At 48.7% G+C, this 24536-nt stretch overlaps 2 protein-coding genes across 11 annotated transcripts in view; one reads left to right on the top strand and one right to left on the bottom strand.

Annotated features, from left to right (window-relative positions):
* Positions 1 to 13380: 13380 nt before the first annotated feature.
* Positions 13381 to 22520, top strand: TP53INP2 (tumor protein p53 inducible nuclear protein 2). 6 transcript variants are annotated; one of them, XM_044263193.1, is made up of 5 exons: positions 13381 to 13559; positions 14406 to 14515; positions 17760 to 17935; positions 18327 to 18615; positions 19152 to 22520. In XM_044263193.1, the coding sequence occupies exons 3-5, from the start codon at positions 17812 to 17814 to the stop codon at positions 19405 to 19407; spliced, it is 669 nt and encodes a 222-aa protein (XP_044119128.1). In that variant the 5' UTR covers positions 13381 to 13559; positions 14406 to 14515; positions 17760 to 17811; the 3' UTR covers positions 19408 to 22520. The 6 variants fall into 6 exon arrangements, with proteins under 6 accessions (XP_044119128.1, XP_044119129.1, XP_044119127.1 ...); XM_044263192.1 differs by lacking the exon at positions 13381 to 13559 and adding an exon at positions 13779 to 13881; XM_044263194.1 differs by lacking the exon at positions 14406 to 14515.
* Positions 22521 to 23602: 1082 nt separating this feature from the next.
* Positions 23603 to 24536, bottom strand: part of NCOA6 (nuclear receptor coactivator 6) — a 108323-nt gene continuing 107389 nt past the window's right edge. For all 5 annotated transcript variants that reach the window (XM_044263186.1, XM_044263188.1, XM_044263189.1 and 2 more), the window contains one exon: positions 23603 to 24167. In XM_044263186.1, coding sequence (XP_044119121.1) covers positions 24124 to 24167 — 44 coding nt within the window. In that variant the 3' untranslated portion in view covers positions 23603 to 24123. The remainder of the gene's footprint in view (positions 24168 to 24536) is intronic.

The raw sequence follows: 24536 nt of genomic DNA, 5'->3' as shown, positions 1-24536 counted from the left end.
CTTGGCCTCCATTCCGCCTCTCCTTTCTCCTTTCCTAACAGGACCCTGAATTCTCAGCCATGTGGTTTGAATGGGATTGACCTCAACCTCATTTCCAGGGTTGGGCTCTCAATGGCTCAAACTAACCAACACATTCCAAATCCCTAGCCACAGTGATTGGCTCAGGGATGAGCATATGACCCAAATCTGGTCAATAAGAGCTAAAACAACAACAACAAACAAACAAACAAAATAACAACAACAACAACAAAACCCTTCAATTCTGAAATTTTGCATTGAGCCCTTTAGGGAAATGGGAATTTTCTTTCCTGCCAGGTTTGTGCTTGGAAGCACCCAGACCTAGAAGCAGCAGACAGTTTATAGGTACAAGACAAGACAAGATAAGGCCAAGGCAAATGCCAAGGCATAACTAATTCTAGTGGTAAAGATACAATGAGCCACTTTTCAATTTAACCAGTTCATTACTCACATACATAGCAAGAATAGCCAGCTCCCGATGATCTTTGTTCCACACACCAAAAAGGATGACACTGAATCAAAAGAGGTTGGGCAATTACAACACAAGTTGTGGGCACCCTGTTGTCAAGGAGCCAGTTCTAGACTGCAATTAACCAGTAGTATATTCTACAGCTCCCTTATGAGTAGGGTGGGGCAGAAAGTTCCAATAGCTCCTCAGAACCTGGGAAGCAGTAAGAAAGCTGTCTCATGATAGTCTTCCAGGGGAGAGAGGGAAGCAAGTAGAAGATGGCTTGTCTTACAAGCCTCACATTCTCTCATCTTCTGGGAGGGTCACAGTCTGCCAAGACTCAGATAAGCTTTTTAAACTTTTGCCCATGTGGCATATGTGAATGAATACATGCAAGATCACCAGGGTGCCAAGGCAGAGCCATTTCTCTACACTAGCATGTGGTCACAAAGAGAGAGCCTGTCAAGAATTAAGCCAACTCTTAGGAAGTGTTTTGGAAAAATCAGAAAAGACTGGATCTTAGTTCCATTATTTGAGACACTGGATCAAGCCTTGCCTGAAGGCAATTATAGCTAAACAATACAACCCAATTTCTTTTCTAGTTTAATCCAGTTTGAGTTGGGTCTTTAGGTACCTGTAATCGAAAGTTCTTAACCAGGGATACCCGGGTGGTTCAGTCGGTTAAACATCTATTTAACATTCAGTTAAACATTCGGTTCATCTGTTAAACATTCAGTTCAGGTCATGATCTCACAGTCCTGGGGTTGAGTTCCACACTGGGCTCCTTGTTCAGACGGGAGCTTACTTCTCCCTCTGCTTGTGCTCTCTCTCTCTCTCTGAAAAATATATAAGTAAAATCTTTTTTAAAAATTTCCTAAAAATATAAGTGGCTTTAACTGCCACTTATATTTTGGTGACTCTCAGATCTTTATTTCTTACTGATACTCAGACATTTGTGTCAAACTAGATAAGGCCGCTTTAAACTCCAAATATCTAAAACTGGGCTTGTGATCTTTAACAACTCACTCTTCCTCCAGAATTCCTTATCTGTTAACGGCACCACCCATCTTCCAGTTGCTCAGCCAAAAACATGGGAATCACCTCCTACTTCCTCATCCCTTGTAGACAATCCACCTTCAACCTTTGACCTAAACATCAGTCAGATCAACCTATTCTTCTCAGTCATCACTGTCACCACCCTGGTCTAAGCCACCAGCATCTCACCTAGAGGTCTGCTAAACTCTCCTGACTGATAACCTGCTACATTCTACTCTCCAAACTACAACCCATTCTTTATGCCTGATGCCCATTGTTGAATGAATGAATGAATGAATGAATGAATGACTATGACTAACTGTTCACTTAAAACCCTTCACTGGCTTTCCTTAGGATGGCTTGCAAGAGCCAGCATGATGTATCCATCTACCTACGTCCCTTGCCTCATCCCACAATTTTCTGCCCTATTTGTGCTTGAGAAACTAATAATAGCCATTTCCTTGGTATGTTCTACTCTGCACAGCCCACTGCCTACCCCAACAGCACCTGTCCACACTTGGGAAAGTCCTACTTATTTTTCAAAGCCCATTCTTCAAGTTTCCAGCTCTTTGAAGACTTTCATTGTATCTGGGAGTCAGTTTTTTTCCTATACTCCCAAAGCACTTAACAGCTGTCTTTAAGCTGCACTTAATAATCACAGTCTGATTTGTTGTGTCTACTGGATCTTACTCATGGTGGATTGCTTCCTTGTGGATTACTAGCTAATATTTGGAAGGGCTTTATATATAGGAATTCTGTGTAGCCTGCATTTGGGTGTGGGAGAGATCCAAAGAGGATTTCTATTTCTTTCTATTAGACATCTGAGAGATGGTTTTGGAGTAGGTCTCCTTTTATGTTAATTTCTCAGCCTTGGGGATTCCCAGCCATGCAAGTGACATAAATATGAGCCCCAGACTTGCTGAGAGCAGGCATGTGGCTTCAAATTCTTGAGAGATAGTTTCTTTCCCCCACCCAAATACCAGGTCAAGATGGACACATATCTTTTTGTCTCCTTTGCTAGTAGTCAGAAGTTTGTTTTCTTCTAGTCTAATCTTTCACTGTGAGTTCAGTACTCAAAGGGTCTCAGTTCTAACCCCAAAATTCATGTAAATCCAAGTCTTCATCTCCCCAAAGATCTGTTAAAACCCGAACTTTTGCAGGTTCACTTGTGCATTTAAGAGGGTGTTTGTTGGGACGCCTGGGTGGCGCAGTTGGTTGGACGACTGCCTTCGGCTCAGGGCGTGATCCTAGAGTCCCGGGATCGAGTCCCACATCAGGCTCCCAGCTCCATGGGGTGTCTGCTTCGCTCTCTGACCTTCTCCTCGCTCATGCTCTCTCTCACACTCTCTCTGCCTCAAATAAATAAATAAAATCTTTAAAAAAAAAAAAAAAGAGGGTGTTTGTTGTTTTTGTTTCTGGCATTTCCATGTTTTATGTAGCAGGAAGTACCAGATACTGTCAGAAAAGGAAGTCCTACTAAATACTTAGTAGACAGAATTATCACGGTTTACTTGTATATTTTCTCCATGATTATCAAGCTCTGGGAAGGCAGGAAATGGGTCTGACACATCTCTGAGTCAAGACACCCAGCCCCAAATTTGGCACAGAATAAATGCTCAAAGCATTTGTTGTTACCAAACCTCCACTCGGACACTTTTAGTGATGAGGAGCTCACTCCCTCCCAAAGTAGCCTTGTCTTTTCTTTGGAGAAGGTTTTGTTACCTGGGTGACCAGATGGCTCATGGGGGCATAGACTGACCCTAGTCTGTGTTCATCCTTCCCAACACTCAGCTTGTCCACTCACATAATGCAGAGGGGAGCTCAGGGCCCGGATGATCCCAGGGACCATCCCTTAGCATCCCAGTGAACCCTTAAACTGAGACTTCAAACTTTGATTCAGGAGGAAGCACATAGGCCGCTTCTAGATGTAAATCTAAAGCTCTCACACAACATCGGTGGAAATCTAAACTGGCACATTTTGGGGAGAAAAATTTGTCAGCATCTATTGAAATTCAAAATATGTATACCTATCAGTCTTACAAGTCATTTCTCTGAACCCATTTTTATTCACACAAGAATAGTCATTGTAGCATTGTTTGTGGCAGCAAAACCTGAAAGCCAACAAAACATCCATCGATAAGCTATCTACAATTAAGTAAGCTATGTAAAGCCATACAACAGGAAACAGTAAGATAGTATTTTTTTAATGAGGTAGGTCTATTTGTCTATGTGCATTTGTATAGGTAGAACTCCAAATTATATTGCTGAGTGAAAAATTTGAGTGTTCAGGACCGAGTATATAATATATTTATGTAGAAATGAAAAAACAAACCTATAAGCAGTAAAAGTCAGTACATCCTGGAAGCTATTTGGTCATATCAATCAACACTTAAAGTACTAGTTAAACTTCTAAAATAACCTCACCTTACTAATCCCTAATAGTAGATATTCATCTTGGGGCATCTGGGTGGCTCAGTTGGTTGGGCATCTGACTCTTGATTTTGGCTAGGGTCATGATCTCAGGGTCATGAGATTGAGCCCCACATCAGGCTCCATGCTCAATGGGGAGTCTGCTTGGGATTCTCTCCCTCTCCCTCTGTTCCTCCTCTCCCCCCATTATGTGCTTGCTATCTTTCTCTCTCTCAAAAGAATATTTATCTTACAAATAAATATGCAAAGTAATGGATAAAAATATCAATTGCATCATTGTTTGTAATAATAAAATATTGAGAACAACCTTTCTTTCCATAGGGGACTAGAGAAATATCAGGTATACATACAATGGGATACTATGCATGGGTAAGAATGAATGAGGCTGCTCTCCATACTGATAAGGAAAGGTCTGCAAGATATACTTTAAGGTGAAAAAAGGTGCAGAACAGTGTCTCCATTTGTGTGAAAAATACATGTATATATATCAATATATTAAATATAATATACAATATATAATGTAATATATGTGTCTATACACAATTATATATAACATTATATATACACACATATATACATTATGTAATATAATACATATATAATGTAATATATGCATTTGTGTGTGTGTTTTTATATATATATATATGCATTCAATTTTAACTGCATAGAGTGCCTCTGGAAGGAATAACAGGAAACTAGAATTGATGGTTGCCTCCAGGGAGGAGACCAGATGATTGGGAAGAGGGGAGGGAAGGACACCTGCTTTTCACTGTATTCCCTATTGAACCTTTGGAATTTTGAACTATGTCCCTATAATTAAGTAAGTAAACAAAAAATGTAAAGCATAATTCTTAAACCAGAAGTAATACAAGCCCTATGAAACAAAACATTTCCTATATGTATATATACATGTTGTGTAAGAGAAAGAAAGGATATACTCCAAATTAGAGACATGGTGGAATGTCTCTTGAATTAGACAAGAGATGGTCAGGGGACCTTGACTTTATCTTGATTGTTTGAATTTTATATTTACAATTTTTTTAATTACAAAATTTGGATTTTATACAGTATTTATGTAAATTGCTACATCATTTAAAATACATTGTAATTTTATTTTTTAAGACTTTATTTATTTATTTATTTGATTTTAAAAGATTTTATTTATTTATTTGACAGACAGAGATCACAAGTAGGCAGAGAGGCAGGCAGGTGGGGGGGAAGCAGGCTCCCCGCTGAGCAGAGAACCTGATGCGGGGCTGGAACCCAGGATCCTGGGATCATGACCTGAGCTGAAGGCAGAGGCTTTAACCCCCTGAGCCACCCAGGTGCCCCTACATTGTAATTTCAAAAAATGGACTTCAGGTGGACAGAAGACAACCACCCCAAGGCCAAAGATTAAGGTTGACTCTCCTTCTCAGAAAAGGATTCTTGTCATGCCCGTTGTCCCACCTGCCTTTCCCTAAGGATACCTTGGCTCTTAAGAAGGCACCTGAGTTACTCCCAGCATCATTTCCAAAGAGCCTCTCCTGTCACCTCTCACCCACTTGGCTCCCTGTCTCTAGAGTTCTGGGCCGAGAACCAGAGCCAGTTGGCCATAGGGTTGTATTTCCAGAGGGCCCCATTGATCTGAGGTCGAGCAGGGCCAGCCCAGGAATATTGGGACATCTGGCTCCAACCTCTTACCTCTCTGTTCATCCCCTTCAAAGTCCTGCGCCTTCATTCCCCACCTCCCAATCTGTGTTTCTCTTTGTCCATTCAGTGGACCGTGCAGTGAAAAACCGATTTGATCAGATGTGTAGGGATTTAGTTCCTGCTCTCTTAACTAGCTTTAGGTTTTTTGTTTTTTGTTTTTTTTAAGTAGGCTCCATGTGCAGCATGGAGCCCAATGTGGGGCTTGAACTCATGAACCTGAGATCAAGACCTGAGCTGAGATAAAAACAAACCAGGCACTTAACAGATTGAGCCACCCAGGCACCCCAACTAGTTATATTCTAGGAGGTATCTAAAGAGGGCAATGCTTAACTGTGAGGGAAGAAGGGATAATGGTGCCATTTCTGGTACCAGTGAGGAAGGGAATCAGGCAAAAGGGCTTCGCTATCACTCTTGAGTCATGTTGATTGTCAATGCCATATAGTGTTTAAGAGCTAGATAGGCTTGGGGCACCCAGGTGGCTCAGTCATTTGGGCAGCAGACTCTTGATTCCAGCTCAGGTTACGATCTCAGAGTCCTGGGATGGATCGGGAAGTATTGGGCTCACATCGGGCCCAGCATTGTATAGAGACTCTGCTTGAGATTCTCTGTCTCTCTCTCCCTCGGCCCCTTCCCCCACCTCCCTCCTTAAAAAAATAAATTAAAATAAAAAACAAAAAATAAAATAAAATACAGACTTTCTTTGAAAAAATAAAAGAAAGAAAGATTACATGAAAAAATTTTAGATTACCACCAGGAACATTAACAGTCAATAAATGTTAGCCATGATTGTTATTACTCGTACAAGTACTTTTTCTTTCTTGAAGACAGAACTGAAAAGCTTTGAAGGCCCTGCAAGAAAAAAATTAAATCTGGGGCGCCTGGGTGGCTCAGTGGGTTAAGCCTCTGCCTTCAACTCAGGTCCTGGGATTGAGCCCAGCATCAGGCTCTCCGCTCTGCAAGGAGTCTGCTCCCCCCTCTCTCTGCCTGCCTCTCTCCCTACTTGTGATCTCTCTCTGTCAAATAAATAAATCTATAAAAAAAAAAGAAAAACTAAACCTGTTGAGCCAATAAATCACCCAGATATAAAGAGGCATTAGTCACTAGCTTTTTCTTTTTTTTTTCTTTTAAGATTTTATTTATTTATTTAAGAGGGAGAAAGAGAGAGAGAGAGCATGAGTGGGGGAGAGAGGCAGAGGGACAGAGGGAGAGGGAGGAGCAGACTCCTGGCTGAGTAGAGAGCCCAACCTGGGGCTTGAGCCCAGGACCCCAAGCCCCAGAGATCATGACCTGAGTCCAAAGCCACAGCTTAACCAGCTGAGCCACCCAAGTGCCCCTAGTCACTAGCTTTTTAAAATCTATCCCACGTCTTAGGGCCCCTGGGTGGCTGCCCCCACCTTTCCCTCCAGTCTCTGTCATCCTGTTATCCCATCTCAAAAGAAAGCAATCAGACAAGATAAAACTCTTCCTAGAAAGCCAGGGGAAAAAAAAAACCAAAAAACCAAACTAGTGAGTACGCAAAGGAATTCCCCCATTAAAGCTCCATTGTAGAGAGTCCCACAGAGGGACAGAGAGTTACCCAAAGTTACATAGCAAGTCAGAAGCAGAGTCAAGACAAGGGTGCCGGGCTCCTAATTTGAAATCATATTCCAGGCCATTCAACCCATTTGCCCCAAGGCAGGCTTCTACTCATCCTTCAAAGCCTACCTTAGATGCCCTCTCTTCCCAGCAGCCTTCCTTGAATCCCTCTCTCTCTTCTTCAGTGAAGGAGATTCTCAAGTATAGAAAACGTGTCTGTCACTCAGAGAGAGTAACTAGGTATTCCTGAATGTGGTGAATTAGAAAGTGTGTAATGCTCTAAGAGACAGGCAGACAATGTGTTTTGGGGGTTCTGAGCAAGGAGAGGTTACTTCTTTCCAAAGAGATCTTGGAAAGCTTCATAGAAGAAGTGTCATTTGGCTGATACACACCCTGGAGTTTCATCCCACAAATTCAAGTTACTCAATTTCAACTACATGACTTTGACCAAAAAAAAAAAAAAAGATAGAGGGGTACCTGGGTACTGGGTGGCTTAGTCAGTTAAGTATCTGCCTTTGGGGGACGCCTGGGTGGCTCAGTTGGTTAAGTGGCTGCCTTCGGCTCAGGTCATGATCCCAGTGTGCTGGGATCAAGTCCCACATCAGGCTCCTTGCTCGGCAGGGAGCCTGTTTCTCCCTCTGCCTCTAGCCTGCCACTCTGTCTGCCTGCGCTTGTGCTCTGTCTCTCTCTCTAATAAATAAATAAAATCTTTTTAAAAAAAAGTATCTGCCTTTGGCTCAGATTGTGATCCTAGGGTCCTGGGGTCAAGCCCTATGCGCCCTATGTTCAGCTCTCTCGCTCAGTGGGGAGGCTGTTTCTCCCTCTCCCTCTGCTGCTCCCCCTGCTTGTGCTTGCTCTCTCTCTCTCTCGTTCTCACTTTTACTCTTGCTCTATCAAATAAATAAATAAATAAATAAATAAATAAAATCTTTATAAAAAAGAAAGAGAAAACTATTTTCCCCCATTTATAACATTATGAGTTTCACAAAAATATTTGCACCAAAACAAAATGTACTAGTGTTAAGATTAGTAACTCAAGCTACCTTTTAACTTTCACGCAAAAAACCTTTTCAACACACGTAGCAGTCTTCTATAGTTGTGTTATGAACCTCCACAAACACAGGGGCTCAAGACAACACCCATGTATTAGCGACAGTTCTGTAAGTCAGAAGTCCAGGCACAGCCCATCTGGGTTCTCTGCTCAGGGGCCCACAAGGGGAAATCAAGGTGTTGACCTGCTATGTCCTTATCTGAAGGCTCAAAAAGACAAAGCTTGGCTTCCAGGCTCCCTCAGGTTGCTGCCAGAAATTTTATTTATTTGACAGAGATTACAAGTAGACAGAGGGGCAGGCAGAGAGAGGGGAAGGGAAGCAGGCTCCCCACTGAGCAGAGAGCCTGATGCGGGGCTCGATCCCAGGACCCTGGGATCATGACCTGAGCCGAAGGCAGAGGCTTTAACCTGCTGAGCCACCCACGTGCCCCGAGATCCCCATTTTCTTGCTATCTGTTATTCAGGGGACACTCTCAGCTTCTAGAGGTCCCTCTTGGGTCCTTGTCCTGTGACCGTCTCCACAACATGGTGGTTTGCTCCTTCAAGGCCAACACAGGAGTGTTTCCTACTCAAGAAAATGATTTTATGATAGGGAAAAAATGCTATTTTTCACACATCGGCTTTATAATTTTTATGCTGTTTATTATTATGTGTACATATATGTACTTAGACTATTTCTATACACAGTTGCATCTACAGAAACGTGATCTTGGGCCTCAGGAGTCTGAGCCTCAATTTCCTCATCTGGAAAATGGGGATAACAAGTCAGTGTCCCTCTTGGAGAGTTACAGGCACACAGTAAGTGCTCAATAAATATAAGCTGCTAATTACATTAATTCTGAAGAATAGAGAGGGTCTTGACCCAAGGAGATTCAGTTGGGGGAGAAGGAGGAGTCCCTAGGCCAAGGAAACTGCAAGAACAAAATCCTGGAAGCAGGAAAGCTGGTGGTGATTCAGAGTAGGTCATTTGCATAGTGTGTGTGTGTGTGTGTGTGTGTGTGGTGACAGAGAAGGCTAAATGAGCTGTTAAGGGCAGCTGTACTCACCTGTCCAGTCAGTACTTACTGAATGTTTACTGGGTTCCGGGTACCATAAGAGCATGGCTTGGTCCAGATGGAAGGGAGCCAAGGAAGAGTTGGGAGCAGAAAAGGGCAGTGGTCTGAGCTGCAGGGGGCCCATCTGCTTCTGGAAGAGAGGCTGCCTCTGCAGGAGGGAACCCAACTGTCTACTTTCTCCTTCCCAGCCTGAAAGCTAGAGGCATGCAACCATTTCCCTCAAACGTTTTAAATGTGGGAATTCATGTAGGGCACCCAAGCAGCTTACTTGGGTATTTGTCCACACATACCCAAGGGACCCCAAAGTCACCACCCCATCCTCACACTTTGGGCAGTTGGACTTCACTTCCTGTCACCTGCCTCCTGTTCCTGAAATGAATCCTGTCCTGATTATCCCCTCCTCCAGGGAGGACAGACACAAACAAATGGCTGCCTGAAGGAAGGGACTGGAGGCAACGTTTAGGAAGCAAGGAGCCAGCCACTTTGCAGATGGGAAAACTGACTCACCCAGGGCGCCGGGCAGAGAGCCCAGGATAGACCCAGGATTGAAATTCGAATTTATTCATAATCCGGCCAAGGTTTTTTCATGGTGTTCACACACACACACACACCCTCAATTTAAACACCTCTGAGTTGAATAACAAATCTGAATAGAAATTCTGGAGGTATGGCCCCTGGTTAAGGTATAGGCCAGTCTGATGGTGGGGAATTGGGGAATTATGTCTACCCTAGCTGGCTTTACCAATTAAATTTTTTCCCCCATCTGTCTCCGTTTCTTCACCAGTAAAATGGAAAGAATAATATCTACATGAGAGGGTTGTTGTGAGGATTAAGTTAATTATCAACAGGTGTAAGGACTTTGAATAGTACCTGGCCCATAGAAATCCCTATAGTATCATAGTTAATATTTTCATTTAACTATAGTTCAGGGGCTAGTGGGGGATAGGGGGAAGGCTGTGTTTCTAGAGTGATCAGGGCTCTGGGTTTTGACTCAGATTCCAAACTACCCACTGGTCTTTGCCTCAGCCTTGCCCTCTACCTGAGAGGGGAAAGGGGGAAAGACCAGAGGCAGTTCTCCAGAAGACTCACACCTTCAAGTACAGTCACGGTCTCGTGAAGGACACACCCAGGCTGACTCATCTCTGCCTTTTGAAGTGGGGGGCCCCAAGCCATTGGGGATACCCCAGTGTTTGGTGAGGGCAAGCCTCAGGCCCAGACAGGAATAGGTTGGCCTCTTGACCTCCAGTCCTGGAGCCCATGAAGTCGGGCAGGTGCTTCTATCTGAGCAGGGATTGGATAGGCACGGGCATCTATTAACTCCATGGGAGCGAGCTCGTGTGCACATGTGTGTATGTTTGTACGTGGATGCCTTCATGTGTATGTGCAGACTTCCGTGTCTGTCCAGCAGTGGCATTCTCTAATTGGAAATGAGACTCCAGGATTACTGCTAGAATGATGCCTACTGCCTCTTTTCACAGCTCTCGGGCCCAGACCAGGATCCCAGAATACTAAGCTCTCCCTCCACCAGGGTCAGTAGATGACTCTGCTGTTGTATGATTTTAAGCAGATGCCTTGACCTCTCTATGCCTCCGTTTCTCCACTATCAGATGAAGAGTTTGGATGAATTAAGATCTGGGTGTCCACCAGCCCTGATAATAAATTTGCAGTGGAGCATGATGGGTCCTGGGGTTCCAGGAGAGGACTCCACTGGGCTAAAGCCCCCTACTTCCCCAGGTCCCTCTAACTCCACAGAAAAAAGGAAGACTAGAATCTGCCCTAATAGCCTGCACATGGGGTTCAGTGAAGGCTGGGAGCAGAATCCAGTTCACTTAGGCTATCAGAATATACGCTTGCAGCCCCTTTCCTGGGCTTGGGGAACTCAAATCCTGTGCCCAGCAGAATGCTTGCTATAGCAGAGGAGAGGGTCCAGGTGGGGCAGGGGTAGTATATGGACAGAGATTACACCCTTGGGTTGCCAACCACCTGTTTGAGAAGAAACATACGCACACACGTGCACAGACACAGACACAGACACAGACACACACACACACACACACACACACAGTCATCACCACTGCTTGTTTATCGAACAAATTATTGTCCATCAAAGTAGCACTGGACATATGGGCAGGGAAGACTGCCTAGAGGAAGAAGGGGTGAGTAGAGTCCTGAAGACAGAAAATTCATGAATTCAGAAAGACCTAAGTGGGCATTCCAGGCTGTGGGAGAGTGCTGAAGAGACAGTGAGGGACAGGGCACTGCGCTGCAGGTAGGAGAAGGCCGGCGGAAGCAGAAGAGGGCGGGGCTGGCCCCTGAAAGGCTACAAATCCTGTGTTCAGGAGCGTGATCCTTAGAGAGCCACAGAAGTTTTTAGAACAGACAAACGGTGTGATGGGAGAGGCGTGTTAGGGATTATTTGGTTTAAGTCAGCAAGGAGGTCAAGAGAGGATATGAAGCAAGCAGGAAGTAGGGGTAAAAAGCCAAGGCTCAGGGTTGCACAGGACGATGACACGTTGGGGACATCACTCCAAGGGCCAAAACACAGCTGTCTCCTCCCCTCCCCCACCTCAGAAGCCTCTGGGTATTATCTCCTGGCTCCTTCTCCTAGTTACTAGGGCTAAGGAGTCCCTCTGGAGCTTCAGACTAGGCTGGGACAGGATTTTATCACTAGAGCATGAAGCTCCCGCCTAGCTTACTCCCTGCCTCCTGCTGGGCCAGATGGGCACCCCCACCCGTGCTGCTCTACTGAGAGGGGACCTAGAACCTCTCATGCTGGAGATCTGGAAGGAGTGTATTTGTGGTCTCTCCTCAGGTTATTTCCCAGGGCTTTGGGAGAGGTGGGGTCTCGAATACGGGATTGGCACAATTCTGAGGGTTGAAAGTTTGAAAGAATCTCTAGAAGCTTGGATACGCGTGGATATTTGATGGAAAAGGAAACTGAGGCCCACAGAAGTAATACGCCTTTGCTTGAGGCCACACAGCAAGTTTGGGGACAGTCAGGACTGGGCCTTAGTTTCCCTGGAGAGGCAGAGGCACTCTGGGGGTTAGATGCATGTAGAGAGTGAAGAGGTTGGGGCCAGGAACTATGGGTTCAGACCCTGGTTCTGCTATTTATTATAGCTTTGCAACCTGTAAGGAGTCAGTTAGGCTCTCTGAGTCTGTGTCCTCAACTGGAAAATGGGGATAATACTCACCTCTGTTGTCGTGGAGATGAAAACACAAAGTGCTAGAGCAGGGTGCCTGGCGCTCAGTGTTCAGTAAACGTCAGGCAGCCGTCTGGCAGCCGGCAATGGTGGGTACAATGTTTGCTGGATGCATTATTGAAAATGAATCCTCAAAGTGACAGTGAGATGTGCGAGCCTAAGTTTCCCGGTGTGTAAATCGGGACAAATAAACCTTGCCTTGTCACTTTTCTGTCCAGTCCTGGTAGCAATGTGGATTAAATAAAGTCTGAACGCTCTCTAGATGAGCTATTCAGCCCAGGGTAATTCCTCTCCGAGTCCCACTCGGCAAAATTGCCCGTCAGCCTCGCCAATCCCTCTACACTCCCGGGTGCTCCCCCGGAACCAGGGAAGGGGATGTCCTCCACCTCTCGAGCCTGTCCGACTGAGGAAAAACAGAAACAAGAGGGAGAGAGAGGAGGGAGGAGGTTGGTGGGGAGCATGGAGGTGCACGGACGTTGGTGTGGAGTTGACAAAAGGGTACGGACTGGGGGACAAGGATAGAGGATGCCAGTGAAAGGATACCGGGGGTAGTGGGTACGGAGGGAATGAGAAAGATGGGGATCTCGTAGGGGGTGGGGGCTCTCCTCAGTAAGAGGTCCGTGGGTCGCCCTGCGGCAAGGAGTCGAAGCTCCTAGCAGTGGCCTCCTCGGGAGGCCCCCCGAGGCTCGGAGTTGGGCTCCGGAGCAGGAGCCACTAGCCAGCGAATCGTGGAGGGGGTAGGGAGGGGGTATCCGCAGCCTGGGATTGGCCACCGCACCGCCGGCCGGTGACGCGAGGCGGGCGGGCCCCTTTGTGATGTCACAATCAGCTGTTTGAACGTTCCAATTTGTGCCGTGAGCCCAGCAGCGGCCGCACAGTCTCAAAGCCCCGCGGGCGAGCGCAGCAGCTGCGAGCTTCCGAGTCGGAGCCCCGCCGCCTCCCCGTCCAGCCCCCGCGATGCAGCCCGGCCTGTGATCCGCACCGACGCCGGGACGCTCCGCCGCACAACTACCTCAGAGCCACCCCGCCCGCCGCACCGCCCCCTCCCCCAGGTGAGTCCCCCACCGGCTTCGGCCCAGGGGGTCCTGCGTCCGGAGACACGCCCCGCGGTCCCTGCTCCCGGGTCTTTGTTTCCGCCCGCGGCCGCCGGGCTGCATTCCCGTTTTTTGATTGGCTGCCGCAGGCCGGTAGACCGTGACGTCTCCCTATTTGCATATGACATTGAGACGTCACCAAGGCCGCACCGCCCCCCGGCTCGAGTCGCTTGTCCTCCCCTGACCCAGTAGGCGCTGGGTCGAGGCTGGGCCCACGGGTGAGGGACGCAGAAAGGCAGCAAGACCGGAGGGGCCTCTGCAGTTTCCTAGGCTAACCCAGGTGTTCGGGGCAGGCCTCCGATCCCGGACTTTATCCTTGACTTCGCGCGGCGCTGCTGGGTCTAGGCTGGGGGGGGGGGAGGCGGTCCTCAAGAGTTCGGGGGCAGTCCAGAGATCCAGCTCTAGGTCGTTGGGGCGGCACCAGATGGCGGAATACCCTCTCTCCAGCTCCAAGCTCTGCACACCCCGGGGACAACCCTAACATCTCCCTCATCCCTGTTCTCTGCCAAGCTTTAGCTGATGTCACTCCCGGCTCCCGAACAAGGGGTCTTAGACTCCTTTTCATGGAAGGACAAACTGAGGCCCAGAGAGGGGAAGTGGATTACCGCAGGTCCTGAAGCCGATTAGAGTCATGCCTACTGAGTGAATGACAAATACATCCGCCACGGCACATGCCTGGTTGGAACTCAGTACAAGTAACAAGTTACACATCCTCCAACATTGGGCATTGACTCTACCTTAGGCTCAGCACCATCCGAATTCGATAGGGCTTTTAGGTCCCCTCATTCCTGGATCTTTTTCCAGGAGGTCTCTGGAGACAGGGTCCCCTTTTGTGGCCTTGACCCTTCCTCTGTACCTTGGAGTCCCAGAGCCCAATAAAATCGTTGCCTCCCAGCTGTTTTGACCACAGAAAGGTGAGTCATTGGCTGCATCAGGGTGTCTCCACGGGCTGGCGTAGGGGTGGGATGGAGGGTGAAGGTTCCCTCTGTTTGGCCCTTTCTTACCTTCCCAACCCCCAGCATGTCAGGAGGACATGACCTGGCCTAGCGCTGGTGATGACAAGGCGTATGCTGCCCCTCTCTCTCTGCTGACAGAGAGGGGCAGGAGAAAAAAGTAGGAGAAGGAGAGCTTCCGGCTTTCCAAGTGGATGGGCCCCAGAGCCTGGGCCAAGAGTCCCATCCCAGCCGGCTTTGCTAAAGGATGGGGTGGGGTAGAGATGGCTTGGAGCTCAAGTGCTATTCTGGGCACAGCTGCTGTAGTTATTAAAGGGAATGGTTCTCCCTGGAGCAGGGCTGGGAATGTGAGAATCAGGAAGCTGGCAAAGATGGGAAAGAAAATCTGGGAGGCTCCCCGAACTGTGGTCGTGAGAGGGGGCGGGCACTGGTTGGCTGGTGCTGCTGTCATTCTTGGCTCTGTCACTTACTTGCTGTGTGACTTCAGGCCAGGAGCTTCCCCCTACCGGGCCGCCTTTACCTCGATCTGGGGGTAATCAGAGGAGACCCACTGCAGGTTCTGCTGCACAGCGGCTGCTCTGGCAAATGCCTGGTGAATCTTGGTGTCAGGAACTCCAAGCCTTTTTACAGCTGGACAGAGGGGTTCTGAGGTTAGCAATAACTTGGTTAAGTTCTGACTCCCCTCTGACCTTCCTAATCTTTCTTGCATCATTACATTTTGGCGCTTGTTTGCTGAGGCTTTCCTGACTCTGTATTCTCTGGACTCAATGTTTCATGCCCTGGGGCTCCACCTGCCTGGCCACCACCTACCTCTGTGTCTTTGGATAGACTTATTTCCTTGGATTCTCAGGTTGTAAAATGGGCCAGGTGAATATCATGGGCCTGCAACAACTCTCAACTTCCCTTTCATCTTCTCACTGAAGTGGTAGGTCGTTGCAAGGAGGGTGTGCCTCATCAAGGCTCCAATCTTCCCTTCCTTCAGGAGGGGCGGAACTTTCTGGATTTCTGGTAACTGAGTCACTAATTCTCTGTGGCTAACAGATGGGTGGGGATATGTGGCTTGTGCTGGGCAGACACTAGTTGGGGGTGCCCAACCTTTTATAATCTCTGTAGGTCTTCCACCCATCTACCAGAGAAGCCAGCACCCAGGGAACACTTCCTTCTAGAGCCCAGTGTAGGTCTGCAAATGTGGAAAATACTCTGTTTATAGAGGTTGGATGATTCTGGTGGGAAGTGTGAAAACATACCCAAGGAATGGGAGAGGTAGCAGCAAGCATAAGAATACCTCGGGTGGCAGACACCTGGGTGGCTCAGTCAGTTAAGCATCTGCCTTTGGCTTGGGTCATGATCCCAGGGTCTTCTCCCTCTCCCTGCCACTGCTTGTGCTCTATCACAAATAAATTAAAAAAATCTTAAAAAAACAACAACCCAAAACCTCAGGAGGGTTAGCAATCAGTGTAGGATGCCTCCAGGGAATGGAAGGGTGGACATGCCCCCAGCGAGTTCTGCAGGAAGTGTGGAATCATCTCCAGAAGATGGTGACAACTGTCTCAGTGGCAAAATGGTTGACCGTCTTCAGGGGACAGATGTGGAGGCTCAAGTTTTAGGACATATCCAGGGGACTCCCAGCCAGGCCTAGTGCAAAGGTAGACTGAAGTGGGGAGGAGGACAGATCTCTAGCTGCTTCCTTGGTGTCTCCATTCCTGGAGCAGGGGTCTCCTTCCTCATTTTCATCCAGACAAGGACTGATTTGAAGAGCTGGGTCCTGGTCCAATCCTCAGTGCTCATCCTTAAGGGCTCCTGAGGTCTGATAGGCCCTCCCTTCATCATCACCTCCCACTGACCTGCTGTTTTTCTGGGGCCAGCAACCTGATCTTCCTCCTAGCCAGGAATGCTGCCCTTGAGCAGGAGCTTAGGTATAGAGGGTGAGAGGGGGGGAGGGCCCAAGGGAATAGGATCTTAGAACCTTGTCAGACAGACACAGTGAGAGCTGTGGAATCACATGGTAGCAGTTCTGTGGGATTTCTGCCAGCTAACACTCTTCAGGCCACACAGGCTCAAGTAGGTGCTCTTAATCTTTGGGATCAAGGAGTGATGTTAGGAAATCAGGATGAAAACTTCTTCCCAGGGGCACTTGGGTGGCTCAGTAGTTAAGTGTCTGCCTTCAGCCCACATTGTGGTCTCAGGGTCCTGGGATCAAGCCCCACATGGGGCTCCCTGTTCAGCGGGAAGCCTGCTTCTCCCTCTCCCACTCCCCCTGCTTGTGTTCCCTCTCTCACTGTGTCTCTCTCTCTCTGTCAAATAAATAAATAAAATCTTAAGAAAAAGAAAAAAGAAAAACTTCTTCCCAGAAAAATACTTTGGCCTCCAAATTAAAAATGCCTAATCTAAACTAATGTCTAATCCAGCAAAGGCAATGGATTATAGTGGTTATGGGTGCTGCCTCTGGAATCTGACTGCATGGGTTTAAATCCAATCTGTGTCTTATTAGCTGTGAGCTGTGAGCATGTTACCTTACCTCCTGTAGCCTCAGTTTCTTTACCTGTAAAAAAGGGATAATAATTAGACCTAGTTCCTAGAGTTGTTGTGAGAAATACCTGTGGTGATATAGGTAAAGTGCTTAGTACAATACCTAGCACATGAATGTTAGCTATAGTATGATGATGATAATAAGTAATTGCAGTACTGGACAGTTTCTTCCTTGCTTAGAGAACTTTGAGGTCCAGCTTGGATGTCCAGCCCTCTGGAGACCTTTCCTGATAGAATCTGGTCTTATCTATCACTCCTTCCATGTCCCTAGAGGGGGCAATAATTTTAATAACTACTAGTAGATTGGTTTACTGAATGCTTACTCTGTGCCTGAGTATGGCTGGAAGCACTTTGTGTTTGGTTCATTTAATTCTTATTAGAGCCCAGAGGAGGATACTATTATTAGCTCATGGAATTCCTGTAAGGGCCCAGAGGAAGGTATTTTATTATTGACACTTGACAGATGAGAAAACTAAAGCACAGAGAAGTTAAATAACTTGCTAAGATCACACAGAAAACAGAAAAAGGCTGAAAGCAGACGGACTTACCAGAACGTGCACACACCGAGCTTCCCCACAAATCCCTTGCACTGGGTGGGATCCCGAGCGGAGCTGGGAGTCCGGGGTAGTCGACTAAAGTCAGTGGGGGTTCTTGACTGCTTCTGTGCACCTTCCAGGTTTCTACACTGCCGGAGGACGCCCCCGCCTGAGGCCTTTTCATCCTAGGCCATGTTCCAGCGCCTCACCAGCCTCTTCTTCAGTACTCCCCCTCCCCCCGAGGACCCCGAATGCCCCCGAGCCTTCGTCTCCGAGGAAGATGAAGTGGACGGCTGGCTCATCATTGACCTGCCGGGTGAGACCTGGGTTAGGACTCTGATTCCTGGGCCTGTGGCAGGCGGCCGAGCTGCGGAGGGGAGGGGAGCTGCTAAGGGACTGGGGAGTTCCTCCAGCCTACTGGGCAAATGGGGTCTAGACAGTGACACTGAAGGCAGGAGAACAGGGCCCCATCCCTTGCCAAGCCCGGGCGGTCTCCTTGGCAGCGCAGCGTTGGGGCCCACACCTCACGTGCCCTAGGGCAGCTGGTCGAGACTCCTGGCCCGTGGGTGCCCCGTGGGCGCGGCGGGCGGGGCTGCGGGTCTGACTAACGATGCCCTTTCTCTCCCCGCCCCATTGTGTCCGGTGTGTGTGTGTCCCTCCCCGCTGCGCCCCCTCCTCCGCATGGCTCCCCCTCCTGCGCCCCGTAGACAGCTACGCGGCTCCACCTAGCCCCGGGGCCGCCACTGCCCCCGCAGGCCGCCCCCCGCCCGCGCCCTCCTTGATGGACGAGAGCTGGTTTGTTACCCCTCCCGCCTGTTTTACTGCAGAGGGGCCCGGACTCGGGCCCGCCCGCCTCCAGAGCAGCCCCCTGGAGGATCTCCTCATCGAGCACCCCAGCATGTCCGTTTACGTCACCGGCAGCACCATAGTGCTGGAGCCTGGGCCCCCTTCCCCGCACCCCGACGCTGCCCTGCCTGACGGCGACCTTAGCGAAGGGTGAGCGGGCCGGGGACGTGGCCTGGAGACCTAGCTAGAGACTGGGGAGCAAGCCCAGGAGCCCGCCCCGTACGGTAGGGGCGGAGCCTTTAGAGGCGTGTCTTCGTGGCCGGGGGCGGGGACAAGGCTCGGAGCGGGCCTGGGGGTAAAGGGGCGGAGCCTTAAGAGGGGGCGAGGCCTGGCTTCGTGGCCCGGGCGGGGCCTGGGAGAGAGAGAGCTCCGAGGCTTGGGGCGGGTTTGGCCGAGGGGGCTGGCGGAGCGCCAAAGGGGTGGGGCTTTCAGAGGCTGGCACGCAAGGTTAGAACCGAATTGGAAGTGGGGGCCGAGCCTTCCCTGGAGTCCGGTTTACCTGTCACGGGGGTTAGAACTGAGGAGGCATCTTCAGGTTGGCTCGGAAGAAGGGCGGGGCCACAAGCCCACAGGAAGGGCGCTGGGCGCCCTGCTAAGAGCAGAGACAGTATTGCGCCAGGGCTAGGGTGCGGGAACTGGGTGGGCGGAGTGTCCGGCCCTGACCGAGCCCTGCTCTGTCCCCGCAGGGAGTTGGCGCCCGCCCACCGCGAGCCCCGGGCCCTGCACCACGCCCCCGCCGCCCCTCTGCCGGCGCGGGCCGCACTGCTGGAGAAGGCAGGCCAGGCGCGGCGGCTGCAGCGGGCCCGGCAGCGGGCAGAGCGCCACGCGCTGAGCGCCAAGGTGGTGCAGCGGCAGAACCGCGCCCGCGAGAGCCGTTCGCGCCGGCCCAAGCACCAGGGCAGCTTCGTCTACCAGCCGTGCCAGCGCCAGTTCAACTACTGAGGGTCCTCCGGCCGAGCCACAGACCCCTCGCCGACTCCCGACCCCTGTCGGGTCCCTCTGCCGCAGCCAGTGTGTTGCTCGAGGAGCGCCCGCAGCCCACCTGGGTTGGACACTACAACCTCCCTCCTCCTCAAGTGAGGTGGGGTGCTAGCCCCTCTCCCCCCACCTCGATTTTCCCACCTCTGATCCGATTCTGAACCCCCTCCTGTCCTTCACCCTACGACCCCATACCTGGCATTTAATCCTCCATGCCCTTCCCCCTTGATACTCCATCTTTCCTTCCTTCTCTGGTCCCTGCCCCCATCTCTGCCTTGACATTCCCCTTCATCCTTGGCCCCCACCCTCGGTCCGGTACCTCTGGCCCACTCCTCCTCCCGCTAGCCTCTTCTCCCACATCTAGCTCTTTAACCTGCCTTCAAGCCCCACTTTACAAGCCTCACCCTATCTCATGTTTGGCACTATGCTCACTCCTGCTCCCTTATTCATTCCCAGTAATTCCCTACCAAATGGACGGGGGAGTGGACGCTGAGACCAAAGGGTTCTGCCTTTAGTCTCCTCCTTCCCTCTCCCCTTGGAGTTTTTTAGGCCTGGAAAGGTAAAGTATGTGGAACAGGACTGTGAGATGTGAGTTAGAGAAGGTGGAGGGAACTGAGGGAAAGAGGCAGCCTACTGGAAATGTAGACAGAACATACAGGTTGAGAAGCTGTAGGGAGCAGGGCACTGCACCATGGGAACTGGCACTGTGCTTGCTCAAAGAGGCCAAGCCCTCCTCTTGGGTTTGAGCCTGAAGTCTGCCCCTACTTCCCTTGCCTAGAATCCCACTTTCCAAATCTCTTCCAGAAATCCACCCCTCTGCACTCCCCTGAGTCTGAAGGGCTTAATATCTTGTTGCCCTACCCTCAACATGTCACCCCAGGAGTAGAGGCTGGGCAAGGCCCTGCCATCCTGACCATCTATTCACATGCCCAAGGTGCTAGAACTAGTTTAGGAGAGATGCAAGCCAGAGGGCTTCTAGGCAGGGAAAGTGCACACCCCAGAGTAAGAAAGCAGAACAATACTGGGGAGGACAAGCTGTGGGGTGAAGCCATCCCAAGACTAACAGCTCAGCCTTCATGTTGCCTCTGGCCTTGTATTTCACACTCTACCTAGGATGACTAATAAAAACACTCCTGGGTAGGAAGCCAGGAGCCCCACTGGCCCAACCCCCAAATAGTTCCTATCTAGGGTCGGGGCCTCTGGGGAGCCTCTCATTTCCTCCCCCAGGGCTCTTCCTTTCTAGTCTGATGGGGAGAAATGGTTGCCCTATGGTTCCCCTTGCCCTCTCCTCCAGTTAAGTAGCTGGAGGAGGGAACCTGGGTGAGAATTCCTGGGTGAGACAAGAGGGGACACAGGCAGACAGTGTTGCCCTTCTTGTGGCGGGAGTGAATTTTGGGCTCAGACACCAGCAACAGCTTCTTGGGATACCCCGAGTTGCTTCCCTTTTCCTCTAACTGTCCTCTTCTAGTGTGTGCTCTTTCTCCCTTGAAACTTTTAAGATTTCCTGTTACATACTAACATCGGTCTTCCCCCTCACTCCGATTCCAGGTTTCTTGGCCTCGCCGCCAAGCTGAGGCTTGGTTGGAAAACTGCGATCCCATGAGGGTTAAGGTAGTTGCCCTCCCTGATTCTATAGCCCCAAGCCTCAGGTTGGGTATATGGATAAAGGAGCGGGGTAGCCCCATGGTTGCTGGGATGGGGACAGAGGAAGTTCCTGTTGGGGTCTCCTATTCAAGAGAGTAAACCAAATCTACAGTAAAGGCAGATCAAAGTCCCTGCACCAGTCTGCTAGTGCCCCAGTAGTTGATAACCTTGCTCCTCTGGCCAAGGTTCTCCTGCAGTTATAGCCTGGTAGGTTTTATTCTTCCAGCTACCCCGTGGTCACTTCACAGCCAGTTAGGGTCTTCAGCACTTCTGAGAGCTGAACCTCCCTCCCACTCTTCCTGCCTACTCCTCTGCTGCCAGCTGGGGCATAGGCTCAGTCCTGGGCAGTCCCCATGATCCTTCTGGGAGGGGGGGGAAGAGTGAGTTATAGGGCATTTGGTTCAAATTTCAAAGGCCCCTCCCTTACTTGTATTTCTGGAGGCACCTGTAGTTCTAGAACCCTGCAATCTCACCACCTGGCTGGTTGTAAGGCTCATGTGTTTTTGTACTTTCCTATAGATTCTGTAGCATTTGAGTGTATAGATTTCTAAGAACCAATCTACTCAGTCTCCTGCTAGTCTGACTCCTGAAGCATCAGACCTCGTCATACTGTATTGACTGTGTATGTGCCTTTCACCTTGAGCATGCTTCAGGATTTTCTTTTTTTTAAACCACAGAACTTGAATACATGAGGGAACCTGAATTCACAAAGTCCTATGCAACCTTAGACAGGAGGGGGTGAGAGAGTCTGTCTTGACTGATGTTTTCAGAGACTGTGGAGTAGTTTGTATTAATTGATGTCAATACTACCAGCACTTTGCCAAAACTGAGTATGTCAGAGGGACCCCTGTTTCTAGAGTGAGACCCAAGACATCAAAGGGCGACTTACAGTAATTCCCCAATATGTCTGTGTGCTCCCTTCAAGCTGGCTGTCACTTTCCAGCTTTTGCCAGTTTGGCCCCAACAGGGTACCAAGTGTGTATGAATGCAGTTTGCTGCTGTTTTGGGGTATGCCTGCTCCCTAACCCCCACCTGGAACCCTGATCAATTTGTTCTGACCTATAATGTCTTAGGTGCAACAGGGACCCCACTAGAGCTCTTGGATGTCTTATCAGATCCATGCGGCTTTAATGTGAGGGGACTGAATGCAGACACACCGGAGCCCCTTGTATCTTCCCTCTTGCCCTGCCACCTAGTTCCACATGGAACCAACAAGCTGAGTGTATCCCTCTTAGGTGTTTTGTGTTGAGACTGACTGAAATGAGAAGACTGTGGTTGACAGACTCAAGGACATAACCACCTCAATCCAGTCATGTGGCATGCCTGTGTATGTGTATAACAGGATTCTGATTGTTAGGTTTTAATGTTATTCCTCTATGGGAGAAAAAAAAATTAATATAAAGAAAAACAAATAAAAATCTATTTAAAGCACATTATGCTTTCTGTCTGAGTAGAGCTAACATAAAAGAAGCACTTTGCAATCTCAAGCATAATGTTGGCACAGGGATTTAGGCTGGCTTTGGTTCTGCTTGTGTGTCATACAGACACAGAAAGAATAGGGAAGATAGGCTTGTTGGGAATAGAGCCAGACAACTGTGGGGTCTGACTCATCAATAACTACTATTAGAGGATCCTTATAACCCAAGACATACATAAAGGCAGCTGAAACAGAGATGAGAATGAGAGCATGACTGAGGCACTTACTAATCCTTTTGGTCTCAGGTATTAGGTTCTGGCAAGGTCAAGAAGACTCTGCAGGGGAAGGGACGGACTCCGTGTCTAGCTGTAGAAGATACAGCTGAGGCTGAGGCCCAGACCAAGACAAGGACAGAGCCCCAAGCATCAGAGTCTCCTGAAGGTTGGGAGTAGGGTGGGGGCAGAAGCAGCAGGTTTAGAGACTGTAATTTTTAGGTAGGAATTGAGCAAGGAAAGGGGAAAACCCAAGCATGTTGATGAGAAACCAGCCCCAAAGCCTGGTACAGATGAGAAATAGCGTACCCAAAAGGTAGAAAGTAGTGGACATATTTGAAGTATATAAAGTATGTAACACAAAATGACCACTTCTGTGTGGGAACTGCTTGATCTAACCATAGAATTGGACTGAAAATGGAAAGCTGACCTGAAGTGGGCAAGACACTTGATGCTGTTACAAAGAATCTGGCTGTCAGTCTGGGTTTATCTCTCAAGTGGAGAAGACTGTTAACATTTTGTGCACAGAGAATCAGATGTACAAGGTGGAGACAAAGTACATCTGGGTTACTGATGGCTTCCTGTCCCTAGAAAATCCTGGGTGGTCTTTGATCCGAAGTTGATTCTGTTATTTGCAACCAAAACAAATTTGACCAACATTTATCAAAGTGCCAGGTACAGTGCTGAAAGGGCTAGTTTCTTCAAAGCAGGTATAGTAAGGACAAGGTGGGATTCTAATTTACAAAGAAGGCTGATCCTATTCATTTATGGTCTAAAAAAAGAGCATGTTCACCCAATAATCCCTTACCAATAACATACATTTATGTTCTAAGGCAATGACATTTATTTAACACATTCAGTATTTCACATTGTACAAACCCTTAGATTCTCTTTATTCACTGGTCCATTTCTACAACAAATACATCCAAAACACTATATAATAAAATTATTTACAACATTTCCAAATGAAAAGATTCCTTTAGCTCCCACTACTGCTATTCACACACATAACTTCCACAGCACAATACATCATTAGAATATCTAAAAATGCTCACCCTGTACTCTAGGCTGCTTAGGAAATATGAAAACTAATAACATAATCGCATTAGCTCCTCTCAATACATGGCAACATTTTAGAAACCTTGAACTTCATCTTATAACACCAAAAGGTTCAACAACTCTGCTTATCCCATTGCACTTTACAAAATAGGTTGCAAGGACTAGGAAAAGGGCCACATTATTAAAATGACTAGCTGTACAGAAATGGATTTTAAAAAGTCACAGCTCAAAATTGCTTTTTGTAAAATTCACACACATTTACAAGGATCAAGTCGCCGTCCAGCTTGTTTACTTGGATTTTCTCCGCTTGGATTGCACCGCGCTGGTTATGTCTGTGGGGGGGGAAGGAAGGACATGCTCAGTTGAGACAACTCTTTACGGCAGTGATGTTTTAGGCAGTCCACAAGAAGCAGGGCTGGCCCTGCTGGACTCTGAATAAATCAAAGGGCCTCAAAAGGAGCACTCGGCGTGGAGAGGGTCTCAGACTTCTATGGAAATAGGGACTGGCTCTGTATACTAGGGCCTGGCAATCGGGAAGTCTGATACAGGTGGTGGGAGATGAAGCACACATACCCAGTTGGAAAAAGTGGCAGCGTAGGGAGAGCATCTTGAGCTGGGCAATTAACCCTACAGCCTCCATCACCAGTTCTTATCACCCAGTGAAATGACAGAGAGATGGAGTACTTTTGTGAGAAATCAAT

The sequence above is a fragment of the Neovison vison genome, chromosome 8, assembly GCF_020171115.1.
Source record: "Neovison vison isolate M4711 chromosome 8, ASM_NN_V1, whole genome shotgun sequence".
In the NCBI taxonomy this organism is placed as follows: domain Eukaryota; kingdom Metazoa; phylum Chordata; class Mammalia; order Carnivora; family Mustelidae; genus Neogale; species Neogale vison.
This window is presented reverse-complemented; position numbering and strand designations above follow the sequence as displayed.